Here is a 15,514-nt window from a genome sequence, read left to right as displayed (position 1 = left end):
TAATCTCGCAGTCTGTGAGTTCGAGCCCTGTGTCGGACTCTGTGCTGACAGCCCAGAGCCTGCAGCCTGCTTCGGATTCTGTGTCTCCCTCTCTCTCTGCCCCTCCCCGGCTCATGCTCTGTCTCTCTCTCTCTCTCTCTCTCAAAAATAAATAAACTTTAAAAAATATATATATGAAAAAAACAATAAACCAAAAAGTCTCACTTGCAAATGGGCCAAAGAAACAGAGATTTCACCTGAGAGGATATATAAATGGCAAATATGTACATGAAAAGATATTTAACATCATTAACCATTAAGGAAATGCAAACTGCACCACAACGGGATGTCACTACACACACCTATCAGGATGGCTAAAAATAAAAGTGGCAAACACCAAGTGCTGAAGGGGGTGTAGAGACACTGGACCACTCATACACTGCTGGTGGGAAAGTAAAATGGTACAGCTACTCTGGAAAACAGTTTAGGAGGTTAGTTTAGGAGGCAGCACCTCCTGAAACTAAACACGCAATCACCACATAACCTGTAATTGTACTTTTGGGTACTTATTCCAGGGAAATGAAAACATATGTTCATACAAAAACCTATACATGAATGTTGATTATAGCTTTATTTTTAAGAGCCAAACAGTAGAAATGGCCCTTTAACTAGATGTCCTTTAACTAGAATATTACTCAGCAATAAATGGAAAGAGCTATAGAGACGTATACAACAACTTGGATGAAATCTCCAGAAATGATGCTGAATGAATTATGATTCCATTATATATAAAATTTTTGAAATGACAAAAAATTTGAAACGGATTATTGGTTGCCAAGGTTGGGACTGAGATGGGTGAGAGGTGGGTGTGGTTATAAAAAGGTAACAGGGGGGGATCTTTGCAACGATGGAATTGCTCAGCATCTTCACTGTGATGGCAGATACACAAACCAACACGTGGCAAAATTACATAGAACTAAATACATATATACATACTGAGTACAAGTACTGGGGAAACCTAAGTAAGATCAACAGATTGTATCAATGTTAGTATCCTGGTTGTGCTGTTTTACTATAATTTTACAAAATGTTACCATGAAGAGAAACTTGTAAAAGGATACTAGTTTTTCTCTGTACTCGTTCTCTTTTTGTTTTTAATTTTTTAATGTTTATTTTTGAGAGAGAGAGTGCATGCGCGCAAATGGGGGAGGAGCAAAGAGACAGGGAGACACAAAATCTGAAGCAGGCTCTAGGCTCTGAGCTGTCAGCACAGAGCCCGATGCGGTGCTCGAACTCACAGGTTGCGAGACCATGACCTGAGACGAAGTTGGATGCTCAATGGACTGAGCCACCCAGGCGCCCCTCTTTCTTTTTTTTTAAAGAGAAAACTTGTTTTTTTTTTTTTTTTTTTTTTTTTTGAGAGAGAGAGTGAGCTGGGGAGAGGGTCAGAAGGAGAAAAAGAGAATCTTAAGGAGGCTCCACCCTCAGTGAAGAGCCCAACATGGGGACTGAACTCATGAGTCGTGAGATCATTACCTGAACCGAAACCACGAGTCAAAACCAAGGGACACTTAACCAACTGAGCCACCCAAACACCCTGCCCCTGTACTATTTCTTACAACTGTACGTGAATCTACAGTTATGTCAGTTACACTTTCAACTTAAAAAAATCATAAACCAGATTGTAAATTCCTTGTGAATAGGAACTCTCCTTAGTTTCTCTGATTTCTTGTCTAATTCCCCTATCCCCACCCCCATTTCCAAATGTTGAGACCAGCCTGAGAGAAGGACATAGTAAGAGGTAATTATTTGGTTTCTGGTTTATCCAAGGGGAATTAAGTTTATTAATTTCTATAAAAGTAAAATCTATATTTTACCAAAATTCTCTATATAAATTCTATAAAATAAAATCTAAAACACCAACTGTCTCTGAAGTAGTTGATTATCTACTATGGAATAAAATGACTTCAAAATATCCCCATTAGCAGTTAAAATGTCACTATGTTTACATGGGAATCAGATGCCTTTTAAATCAACTGTCATTAGGTAGGAGTCTTTGGGAATCAGAGTCATGGAAAACTGGCAGATTGAGGCCAACAGGATTTCAGCAGGCTCCTATAACAAAAGCCTTCAGAGCATGGCACTCCACTATCCCCTCTTCATCCTGTTTTAGCACAAAACATTTGAAGAGGAGAGGCAGGAAACAAGTGATATAGGGTAGTGAAACATGTATCCATATCTGTAGACTAAAAAATCCATACTTACATGCTCTTTGGTAATGAGACATCCTCACAATGGAGCCAATTGGGGAGTTATTTCTGGATAGATTAATTAATTTGGATTGAGAGAAAAAAACTACAAATATATCAGAAGTCTGAATTATCAGAAGTCCTATAATTCAGTTTGAGTTCTTTCATATACATGTATCTACTTTTCATACCCAAGTATAGGTCTTACTTACCAGGCTTGCTTTGGAGAAGCCGTAATTAGCACTGTAATTATTTTACACGAGACACAGTGTTAAAATGCCCAGCAGGGTGTACACAAAAGGAATTTAATGTTTTCTACATGACTTTCAGCATTTATTTGCTTAAAATAAGACTAGCTAAATTCAGTTGAGCCTAGGCAGAATGAATACAAGATGCCAAATTAAAAAGTCACAGAGGCATCATGATCAGTGTCACCTTGGAGGTATATTCCACAAGCCTCTTGGTAGATGAAGCCAGTGACTGTGACCTATGTCAGCAGCCCCAGAAATGATGCTAGCAGTGCTCATCTAAGATTTTCTCTCAATCTATAGCCCAACTGAATGTGCTCCCTGTCCAGTTTTCAGGTCTTGCCCTCTCATAATTCACAAGACTGCAGAAATCCTATCTACTCCAATATTCAACCAGAGAGTGTATCACCTGCCTCTTTGGGGGAAAAAACCCCTACCATTCATTTAAATCTGTTTTTTTTTTTTCATTACGATAATAAGGATATATTATTATAAAAGGTATTTCAGCTTTACAAAATTATTTACTTTGGGGATCCATAAATAGTAATTAACTATTAAACTACAGTGTTTTAGAGGTCAGAAAGTATTTGACAAAGAATGAAATCAGGAATAGTGATAATAAATAAAAAAGTAACTTTCACGTAAATCAGTGGGAAAATATGAGACATGCATAGTTCTCCCAGTGTCATTAATTTCCCCATAAAATGGTACTAAATGACAGGAACCCATTTTAACACCACTACCTTGACTAAATGCAAATATGGCATGAATAGTTCAGTTTCCAAACACTGAAACATCAATTTCCTAACCACAAAAACTTTCCAACCAATGAGCTCTTCTAGCATGAAAAATCTGGAGTCTCTGAAAATGCTCAGTGATGCCTATACATATCACTGCAGGTGTCCTTGTGTTTTCCTTCTAGACACTGAACAAATTTGGGACAGAAATACTTTGTCCATCAAGGTTTCCTGGAGAGAAGATTCACAGACCTCTACCGATATCAAACATAAAAAGAAAAAAAAAAAAAAAAAAGGCAAAACCAATGCCTCACAGCACAGAACAATATGAACATATCCTGATTTAAAATCAGTATGTCTCAGGAACTTGGTTCCATATTGAGTTCACCTACACAATACCTGCGTGCCCTTGGGCAAGTTACTTAAAACTCATTAAATCTTAGTTTCCTCATCTGTAAAAGAAGATAATATCTGCCTTATAGGATAGAAGGGACTATGAGAGAGCTCCTAGCATGATGCTTGGCATAGCAGAAATACTGAGTAAATAGTAACTATTACTATTTAGCATAGAGTCTGTGCTATTTGATGTTAAGATCATTTCTTATCCTTGATATTATCTGGTTGATAGACTTTTGGTGAGGTGGGCAAAAAACTGGATTGATGGGGAGTCAGATAGTGGAGGGAAGAAAGTTTTGTTAACTTAGTAGCACAGATATTTGTTGGCTAAAAAGTTTCTGCTTAGTTTGAGCCCTTATCTCTCTGAAATCACCTGAAATCATCTTAAAAACACGAGCCAGGGGCGCCTGGGTGGCTCAGTCAGTTGGGCGGCCGACTTCAGCTCAGGTCACGATCTCGCGGTCCGTGAGTTCAAGCCCCGCGTCGGGCTCTGGGCCGATGGCTCAGAGCCTGGAGCCTGCTTCTGATTCTGTGTCTCCCTCTCTCTCTGCCCCTCCCCCGTTCATGCTCTGTCTCTCTCTGTCTCAAAAATTAAAAAGTTAAAAAAAAAATTAAAAAAAAAACACGAGCCATATAATCCTGTGTTCATAAGCTGTGTGCAGCCCTCCTTCCTAATAGGGATAACAATATCTGTCATAACTGAAGAAAATAGGCAATGTCACAAGCAAACCTAAACCTTTTTTCAACAACTAAGATCACTTGAGTTTTCTAAATCTTGCTGACTTTCACTGCAATGGTTCCACAACAGCATTAGAAGGGGCAATGTGGTATTCTGAAGCAGCAGGTTGGAGTCTTGGTTTTGCAATTTCCCATCTCTGTGGTGTGGAAAAAGTCAGCATGTCTTGCTGGGCTTGGCTTCATCAGTGAATGAGGAGACTGCACTGGATGATTTATAATGACTCTATTAGTTCTAAAATTTACATTTAACCTAGAACCATTAAAAGACATATATGACTTTCCAAATTTCTCAAAATACCCAAAAGGTCCCCATTTAAGTTTCCTCACCCAAACGTGATACCAAATAAATCATATCTGGACTCATGAATGAGCTCATTATTCATCCCTCCCTCCCACCCCAAGTACTTCCCACAACCTAAAAGGGCAGTAGTGAGGAACTGTGCTTTTCCCTCATGTTTCCAACAGTGGAACTATACAAAGAAAATTTAAGAAATGAAACAGCTACTCATTTAAATTGAAATATCTGTTTACTTGTGACTGCAGATACATCTAAAGACCAAGAGAAAAGACAGAAAAAAAGTCACCAATTATTCCTTCTGTATACATTACACCAACTTTCCTGGACTTGAAATTACAATTGCCAAATAGTTCAAATCGGAACTACTTTCCAGATGAAGAAAGAAAAAAGAACGAGCTATTCTAAATTTATCAAAAACCAAATCTATTCTTTAATTCCTAATGTTTCAGATGATACTAACATATGCCAAAGTATATCAACTTGCCAAAAATATGTTACCAAGAAACTGACTTCAAAAAAATATATGATCTAAGTAAAACAAAGTTTTCTATGGAATCCATGGGAGCTCAAGAATAAGCAGTTACACCATTTCAAACAGAAAAAGGCTAATGTGTTTGTTTTCCTTTTTATTTTTATCCAAACATTCAGGGGAACTGATTTTCTTTGTTCAGTGTTTATTATTTCACCTTTCCTGAAGCAGAAACCAAAATACTTTGATAAATGGGAGAGTCTGGTAAACAGACCCTTGGACATTAGGGCTCAGAATCACGAATCTCATTGTATTTTAATTGTCCATTTTTCCTGAAGTCACCATCACCGTGATTCGATTTCTTCTTGTATAAAAGGGTATGATAACACCAAATACAGCCTTACTCCAATGCACACTTATATGGAACCAAAATGGCTCTATAATACATGCAAACAAGAAGGGCTGAGAAATGCAGAAGACAGCTGTTCTTCCTGGAAATACTATCATCACACTTTACTCCACTGATAGTCTATTTGGTCAACCCAATTTTTATAATTCCAAAGACAGATTATCTCTGTCTGACGTCAAAACTACTTGCAAATACTTTTTTTTTTTTAACCTTCAGAGATCCACAAACACGATTACCAGACTCAGACTAATCCAAAGTAGTTTTTCTATACCACCCAGAGGAAACTAGGCAGTGCAGTTCTTGAACTTAACTCAGAATTTAATAAAAAACATCTACTTTGTAGCTTCCTACACCCAAATGTGCTACAACTCAAACCGCTCTTTGAGTTGTGGCACACTTTGCTACACTTCGCTACTAATATAGTTTCAAAAAAGTATTAAAATAAATAGGCTCATATAAACACGTCTACTTTTTTAATAAAGGGCTTGCCCTAAATACCAAATTAATCTATGTAATTCCAGGAAAAGATGATGCATTTAAAAGAAATGTCTGGAAGAACACAGAAAGCTTACAAAAGTAATATACAAAGCACAGGCATTACTTACGAATACCTGAAATATGAATACACTCATCACCCTACAAAAGAACATGAGCCTAGATTTGGAATTCCCCTGAACCACCTGGAGGAATGGTGAGCCAAAGTTCATCTTCTCCACTTCTTCATCCTGTTCCTTCCTAATAAGTTCCTCAACACACCACCTTTTACACCTCCTTGAATGTATCAGCATTTAAAAGTTACAAAAATCTTATTTTATCGTTCTGTTTTGGTATTGCCACAATTTCATTTGCTATTAATTTCCATTGCACTTTTCACATATCAGAAGCTAAATAAGTTCTTGTGGGCTGGCTAGGAACCTAAGACCTACTCACAGTTATTTCTATTGCAAAAATGCATTGACTTCCAAACATCCTATTAACAGGCTTAATCCATTTACAGATTGATGGATTATCAGATTATCTTTACCAATCAGGTCCTTACAGGAATTAAAAATGTTTAGGAAAACAATGAAGGCCATCCTTGTCCCCTCCCCACAAGTGTCCTTTCCCAAAAGGTTCACACTGAGAATGTTTTTCTAGGAAATAGGTCAGAAGCTCATTTTGCAAAGCAATTTGTCTCACTGATATAATTGATTATTAACTTTTAAAAAGCAAAATTATGATATCCTTGGCTAAATTACAAAATTTTTAGATTTTTACTATTCAAAAATTTAATAAAAATCTAGCAATGGAAAACCAATCATCTCTAAAAATAATGCCACCCACCCCCCAAATGTGCAAATATCATCTATCTCAACACGATGTATTTTTACCATGACAGGATGTATGTGTGTACACACAATCATAATTTAGGATATTTGTTCTTCTATCTCTTGACTAAAAATATGCATCCAAAAGTATAAAGTGACATTCCAACACAGAAAAGCATAATGTTTGATAAAATATCACTTATCTGTTTCAGCAAAAAATGAGACCAAAGTGACAGTGCTGGAAAAAATACTGCAATTTCACTAATTGCTAATAATTAATTTGAAAGGAAAAAAAGAAAAGCTTTATTGCCAAGAAATAAAATCCAATGCTTCTAGCTGCAGTTTCAAATGCAGGGTAAGTATGTAAACAAACAGATTTGCCAAAATTGTGAGGTTATGATTCCAACACAAGAAAGCCAAAGTTAAAGAGCCATACAAATGTTTGATATTTCCTGAGCTGATGATGTTGTAAATAACTCCCAGTAAAAGGCTTCTGTTGAGATACAGGAGTCCTAACCCTTACCCTCTAACAGTGCATAATCTTATCAGTGCTACAATAAGGTGGAAATGCTTATTAGGGCTATTAATTTATACTTTAATCATTACATTAAAATCCAACACTACCACCAGATGGTAAATGCAACCCAAGAGAGACTAGGTCTGATGATTTACAACACAGAAGCCATAACAGGATTTTAGACGATTTGTCATTTGGCCAGCTCATTAAGCCCAGTTTTGTGCTTAAAACGGGGAGAAAACAAACAAAAAACTTAATACTTTCCTTCATCAGAAATGAGGGTCTACTGATTAAGAAGAAATTATTTTGAAGTTTATTTTATTTTGAATCTTGGTGCTTGAGGAAAACCAAAAGATAAATCCAAACCTGTCAAGTGATGGGGACTTCTGGGCAAAGTTTCAAGAACAGCCATCTACATTGGCTGATTCCATTTCCTCTCTTTGAAATCCTCCTCAGTCTGCAATCTGGCTTCTTCCTCTAGAGCAACACTGACACTGTTCTTATCAAGGTTAAAAAACGACCTCCTAAATGCCAAATTCAATCTTGTCCATTTTTATAAGCCTTGGGTCTAGTCTTACCACCTTTGTGAAGTCATCTTTATCTTAATTTATTTTTTTAAGTAATCTCTACACCCAACCTGGGACTCAAACTCACAAACCTGAGATCAAGAATTGCATGCTCCTCCCCGACTGAGCCAGCCAGGTGCCCTGTGAAGTCATTTTTAACACCCTTCTTGGGGTATAACTCGGACAAAGTTTGGAATCACAAAACCATGCTGCCCTGTAATTGTCTGCTGCCTCACTGGACAGAAATTCTGGGGAGTAGGCACTCTCCTTTCACTTTTGAAGGCACAGTGCTTTACACATGGGTCAATAGTGCGGAATATATAAACTGAGGGCTTGCTAGGTTATCCAGGAAAACTCAATAATCATTCATTTTCTTTGAAGTGCTTATAATAAGAATTAAACAACAGAGGAAAAAGGTAGAAAGGTTCCAGGGAAAGTTTTTCTTGGTTAGAGAGTTAAGAAAGCCACTACAATTTCAAAAGGAAAATTCCCATATTGGCATACTATTATTTTGCTAATTTGTCTATAACTCTTTAATATTAACAGCCCAAATTTACAAACTTCCCTATGAAAATCGAACTTCTTAAATAATACTAATAAATAAGCACTCATTAGCCTGCATGCCAGTGAGACAGAAAGGCCTGCTGCCTGCTATGTATTTGAGGATAATCATGTTTGAAACATTTCAGGCAAGAGAGCTCCTAACTATACCCAAAAGGCACCAGAATACTCCAGAGTTTCTCACAATCTGGCTCCCAACAAAACTGCTTTTGAGAACCCAGGGCAGTAAGCAAACGGTGACCGATCTGGGAACACCAAAAGCTACAGTTTCTACGGCCAGGGGTATTCCCTTCACCCTCCTTTACCTTCATATTTGGCTATTCACCCTTCTTGGCTGCAGGGCTTCCCAGCACCACTCCTCACAGCAGCCAACTCCCCTCCTCCAGTTTCCTCTACTCACTCTTGCCTGAGGTCAGAAACCCAATTAGCAGAATCCTGCAGTGGAGAATGGGGAGGGAAAGAGAGGAGGGATAGGAATAGTGAGGAGAAAGGAGGGAAAGAAAATCCACTGCACTCTAAATCCCAATCACCCAGCCCTTCCCTTCTCCTTATCACTCCCAATGCCTTACAGTCTTTCTCAAAGCAAACCCAGCCCCTGATTTCCTCATTCTTTAGTCACCTCACCCTTTCCATAAACACTGCCTCTCAGACTCAGTGGATTTGCTTCTCTGACATGGGGATGCTCAACCCCACCCTGGCCAATGCTCCTGCCTCAGCACAAAGAGAAGCTGAGAGGAAGAATTCACCCAGGACGAGGGAAGTGGAAGCCAGTACAGTAATGGTTAATATAATTTGGGTGCTAAACTGAGTCCTTTACCAATGTTTCCAAAGTTGTTTCTTTGGACAATACACTCTAAGTTCCAAATTACAATTAACTTTTAGAATACAATCCTATTTGTAACTGGGGACTGTATACAATTATTTCCTGATAAATGACAAACATGTTATGAATTAGTAAATATTAAGCTGTTGGATTCATGAAACATCTGTCTTCTAAAGAAGGTGACCATATGAGCCACCTCAAGCTTGGCAGTGTCTGTTTACTAATCCAGAATCTGGTTGATTATATATGTGGACTCTGTAAAATTAGTAAGTCTCTCTGAGCCAATCTCCTCTGAAAGAGCCAGAATCTCTTCCCTGAGGATCGAGAAACTGTTAAAGACACTTGTCTACTCTTTCCAACAGAACGATCTTACATAGGGTTCATAATGTGTTTTTTCTAATCATTTTAGAACTTTACTGGGTTGGACTTTAATTACTGCAAGGCAGAGGTCTATATATTTTCAACAGCTAGATTACCAAACAGGATTTCCATTTGGATCCACTCAACTCACCTGAAATGTATGTCCCACTTCTCATTTACCTTATTTTAGGGTGTCCAGGTATCCTCCTCATGAGGGCTTGGGTTTTGCTTTCTCTGTCTATTCAATGTTGTTTACAAAAGGTACAACCTCCCAGGAAAAGCTGTTAGTCTGACCCTATGACTGAAGGCTTTTGATTCAGCTGGCACATTTCAAGAGTCTCAAGCCTGGCTCCCTGCTCCAGGCCTAAACAAAAATCTCTGTGGAAAGCTAATTCAAAAGCAGAGCTCACTCACTCTTCACCAGACTGCCCTACTTGACAGCCTGTAACCTGTCCAAAGCCGCCCTCAGTTTCCTGTGGCCTTGAGAAAGAACCCTCCTTAAGAATGCCATCCAGCTGCACAGGCTGGCTGTGTACATTAACCCCTTCCAACCACGTTTCCCACCACCATCAGAGCAAAGCACCCTGCGTAAGAAACAGCAGAAAAAGGCTGAGTTCCAGAAGTTTACAGCTGGTGTTAGCAATAATGACAGATCCTTGAGATTTAAGCCTGAGGGCCAATGGGATGACCAAACCTCCAGTTTCAAGAAAAAAACTTCATCTTAGGTAAGGACAGTAGTATACCATAAAGAAGCCAAATTAATTTCCCTTTCTCACAGACACACTATTCACTATACAGAAGAATATTAAAAGGAGGGCAATACCAACAAAACTGTTCCATGGACAGAAGAGCAAGCATGAGAATACATTTTTTTTTTTTAAGTTGGGATACTTAATTTCAATTCTCTGTCAAAATATTTATGCCAAGAAAAAGGCTTTTGCCTAGGTACTAACGTTCAGAGTAGACAGTTGTAAACAGAATGGAGTCAGCTATGAGAAAAGTTAGGCAAGGGAGGCTAAATCTTTCATGGGTCAAAGGAGGAAGGACAGGGTTTATGAGTAAAGAAAAACGTTAGGAGAGCATCTGTAAGCTAAAGAAATTAGAACAATTTTACTTGGTACACTAAGATTTTGCTTGACATTTTTATTTATTCAATTCTCCTGATAATCCTTTAAGCCCCTACTACGTGCCATATACGTTAACATTTCTGCAAAAGTCCCACTGTAGATCTGAGTATTCAAAGGCTTGAGGTTTATATATAAGAACACGAAGACTTCAAAAAGAGTCTATGTGCTTTTTGTTAAATACAAAACACTTTAAATGCAATGCAAAGGCCCCTCTTTGTGACTACAGAGAGAAAAAAAGCAGCTGCAGTGGTTGTGTTGTGGGTTGGGTTTTTTTTTTTTTTTTTGCCTCTTTTTTTATTCATTTTATCATCCAACCAACACCTACTCATTCCTCCTCAGCCCCTTGGTTGACCTCATGAAGGATAAAAAGGTATGACTCAAACTCTTCTTGGAGTTTAAAACTAAAAACAGAACACCAGACATACCAATAAATAATTACACCATAAAACACACAGAGAAAGGCTGTAAGGATACCACAGCATAAAAGGAAGATCAGAATAGGAAATAAACACTTGCTACTAGGTCTGTAAAAGCTTCATGAAGCCAGTGGTTGCTGAGCTGGACCATTAAAGATGGTCAAGGTTTTAATAAGATGGATGGAGTAGGTAGGTATATCAGAAGTAGCATGTACGCATACAAAACTCAGAAAGAAAGGATAGTACCTTTCCACTTCCTGCATTTTTCCTACGTCCATATGAAGTCAGCAATTAGTCCTCAACAAGCAAAATAACTAATATCAGAGAGGAAATTTTGCAAATTTAGAGGTTTTAACTGACAAGGGCACCATAGGCAAACACATGGATTTCAAACTTTACAGATTCCTACACCTAACAAATAAACCTCACTGAACTGGCCAATTTCCTCTCCTAGTTTCCTGCTATGACTTCTAAGTTGGTGCTTTGGAGGCCCTGCAAACTTGCTCTTCCAGGTCTCTCTTGTACTATCTACACTATCACTGGGTCAAATTCTTTGAATCAGCTACTAAAATAACTCAACTACTTCAAGCTTGCATTGAAAACATCCATTCTGGCTATATGATAAAAGAATACTGTAGTTTGGAATAATTTAATATATGCTTAACTAAGCCACTCTCTCACCAAGTGATTTTCCCCATCTCACAGGGTTGCTGCAGGTTAATTTCAGTTAAAGCGCAGTGCCTGTCTGGCACCTAAGTGTTACCTGGAATGCTGATGTCTGGGTTCAAGTTGCAGCTGGCCATCTGAAGCTTCATATGGCTCTTCTACCTCATACACATTTGCATCGGTGTCCTCCATGCTTCTGGAATTTTGCCATTCTAACTCGGGAGTTTTCCCTACGGCCATAATAAATGGCAAGTTCTCATACTCTGGTATTTCCTCATAATGGCGTATATTTTCATACTCTGGTGCATAGCCACTTGTAATAGATTTGCAAGGTGTCTGAGATGATGACTCCCTGGAGAGCATTTGGTCATCCAAAGACTCAGATCTTGGTCCATTAGCTGCACTGGTCTGGCCCCGAGACTTTTTCCTCTTCTTCTGGGATTCTAGGCTGTAATTATCTGCAGAGTATGCTTTGATGGGCTTACTTTTCTTTTCTTCTACCAACGTGCCATGCCAATCACTTTCAATCCCTTTCCGCTCCCCACCTGAGAGGCTGCCTGTGGTTGTATCTCCAACTTGGCTATTCTTGAACCAAAATTTCTGGAAATCACTCTTCATGAAACAGATGGACAGTTTCATGTTCAGCAACTTCTTTAACGAGTTCTTCTTTTGAGAGTCTTTGCAAGGCTTAGTGCACCTCTCCACATCCATAGCAGATAATGATTTCGCTCTAGGCTTAGTCGTGGCAGTTGAAGGCTCACTATTTGATGATATGGTGACAGATTTTAAGGATTCTGGGTTCCCTGAAAAGGGTAAAATAGGATGAGGTAATTTCCACACTGGCTTTTCTGAAGTCTGTTTAGTCATATCAAAGGAGGACAACATACCATGGTTTTGGGCACACAAATGTCGAAGGTGATTTCTTTCTAGACCCTTCTCTGAATTGTTTTCTTCATTTGAGGGATAAGAAATTTTCTCCACCAGCTCCTCTGAGGCAGCTTTTTTAAGTACTCCTGCAGCAGGCAAGCTGTGTCTCTGAGGTTTTTTGGGGACAATTCTTGAGGAACTTTCACCTTTTATTATAGATTCTTTTTGTATTTGAGGGGCAGATGCTTCCAGGTTACAGGCAGTAGGCAAATGTTCATTGCAAGTTAATTTGAGTTGCTTAGGCAGGCTCATAGATAAAGTACTGCATCTTATAAAACTGGTCCCTTTGTCCATAGCAAGTGACATACTAGAACCATCTACTGTCTTGGTGTCAGAACTCAAATTACAATCTGTTTCTATTTTTTCAAAGGAAGATGTTTCATGACACATAACTTTCTGTGGATTGAATAAATTTTGTCTGTCACTGTTGCAGTCCACATTCAATTCACTTTTATTTCCTGGCTTCACTTTGTCCACCTGTTCCTGGTTACACAAAACATTCTGATGAAGAACACCAATTTTACTGTTTTTCAAACCAGCTTCTAAAGGACAAGAAGGGTTACTGTCTAAATTCTCTGGTTCTTCAGTACTTTCACTAGGAACATCTATATACTTTTGGCGTAACAGACGAGCAGCCCGTGTCTTTCTGGGCTTGGGAGTTGGAAATTTGGGGGTATAGGGTACTAAGTGAATTTCTAAGGGACCAAGATCTTTGACTTCTGATTTCTTATTAACTCCATCTGAAGATGGAAAAGTACTTCTTTTATCATTTTCCAGAGTTTCTTGTTCAGATGAATGAAAGCAACTATTGCTTTTTTCACTACTATGCTGATAAGTTTCATCACTAGGAATCTGTAAGTGGCAGTGGTGATGATCAGGAACTTTTTCAAGGCTGGACAGGGAAGGTGACAGGTCTGCAAACTCAATTCTGAATTGTCTGTTGGAATTATAGCCATCAGTCATTTCTGGGCTGTCTGTGGAGCTGTGCTTCTGTAGGGAAATAAAAGGTGATGCTCGTTGTGTTAAAACATCTTTAAGCTTCTCTTCTAGGATGTTTGCCTTTAAAACTACTGCATTCTGGCTCCTGACTTTTTCAAAGTTAGAATCACATTTACTCCTTGTTTTTATAGCTGAAGAGGACTCATCAATTTTACTATTTTCTAAATTTTCATGCATTTCCAGGGGCTCTAAGATAAGCTGCTTTACACACACATGTTCTCTATTCCCAAGTTTATGGATACACTGAGAATTACAGGAGCACATTGGTAAAATATAATCGCTGCTCTGACGCCCTACATTTTTACAATTAGAGTTGTCAGCATTTTTAGGTAATTCCTGTTTATGCTCTTGCAGGTTCACAATGATTTTCCTTGATGGTGACTGCCCGATGTCTCTAACAGGTGAGCCTTTCAGAACCTTTGGTTTCGGGGCTATTGCTGGTTTGGTTTTCTTTGTTGACTGTGGAACACTAGGAATCACAATATCAGGTTTAGGCGCAACAGGAGGTGGAGCAGGCTTATTATTTGCTACCACAAGCTTTGGCTTGGGGGCCACTGGTGGCTTCTTAATCTCTAGAAAGGAAAAAATAATAATTTGATGACAAAAACAAAAAACAAAACCCAAAAGATGATAAATGATTAAATTTGATAACATTTTTACTTTTTTTGACAAAATGGTGAACTTACATTTTACTAGGCAGATTATGTTAAAGAGTCAAACGTTACTCTCGAAAATTCCTTAAATTGTCCTTCAATTCCAATATACAAAGCTTTGGGTAGAGTGTACATTTCTTATCAAGTCCAAAACAGTTTTTCTTCTAACTCTAGAACAGATTACCATATCTTCAGTAGACACTAAATGAGATCATTGGCTTCTGCTTTTGGGACGCTTATAGAAGAAAAGTACTTCATTTGCTGAGTGCTAAGTGAGTGAATTTGCTTAAGTTATATGTAGATAGAACTCTTTAAGTTTGCCTCTCAGTAAGCAGTAGTATTCTTCAACTTCAATGATATACCATAGAGTTATATAAATGCTTTTTCTCAAGATTCTACCCCACTAGAACCCCAAAACTATCTTAAAAAGGAATACAGAAATCAAAAATTTTCCGAACTTAAAAACAAAAGTAATTCTTCTGTATTATTCAATTCATTTTAAAGTTGGATTTCTCTGTACAGAAATTGTCATTGGGAATTTTCATTATAATCCTTCCCAGAGCTTTATTTTTTAAAAAGTCATGTGTATAGGTTCTACACCACATCTAATCAATCAGAGATTCTGGGAATACAGCCTGGACACGTGTATTCTTTTAAGTTCCACATGTGAATATACTGTGTACCCTTAATTAATAATGACTACTGTAGTACATTTAAAAGATAACCACACACACACACAAAAGATGACCACAATTTCAATTGTAGCAATCCTCCTTTGACATTATATAAAAAGCACTTAATAAACACCTATTATACAATGCTAGGTTTATACAGACCTGGTCCTATCCTAAAGGTACCTAATAAAAGCCTCACTCAAAAGACCTATAAAATAAAGATACACAGAGCCCGAATATCTGTATTTTTTTTAAAGTTCTTTACGTTTTTCCACATAAACTATCTCTTATCACCTAGTCACATTTCCCCAAGGATACCTAAAGTAAAAATATTTTATCTTATACTTCTTACACTGCATGTTTGTTCCTCCAACAGGATCTAATGCTTAACAAAA

The 15,514-nt window shown here is 38.0% G+C and overlaps 1 protein-coding gene across 3 annotated transcripts in view; it reads right to left on the bottom strand.

Annotated features, from left to right (window-relative positions):
* Positions 1-15,514, bottom strand: part of FGD6 (FYVE, RhoGEF and PH domain containing 6) — a 120,324-nt gene that overhangs the window by 100,259 nt on the left and 4,551 nt on the right. For all 3 annotated transcript variants that reach the window (XM_019446467.2, XM_019446468.2, XM_019446469.2), the window contains exon 2: positions 11,964-14,364. In XM_019446467.2, coding sequence (XP_019302012.2) covers positions 11,964-14,364 — 2,401 coding nt within the window. The remainder of the gene's footprint in view (positions 1-11,963; positions 14,365-15,514) is intronic.

Source organism: Panthera pardus, unplaced genomic scaffold, assembly GCF_024362965.1.
Source record: "Panthera pardus isolate Hobbes unplaced genomic scaffold, ASM2436296v1 HiC_scaffold_6, whole genome shotgun sequence".
NCBI classification, from domain to species: Eukaryota; Metazoa; Chordata; class Mammalia; order Carnivora; family Felidae; genus Panthera; species Panthera pardus.
The sequence above is the reverse complement of the archived record's forward strand: the minus strand, read 5'-3'. Positions and strand labels throughout refer to the sequence as shown.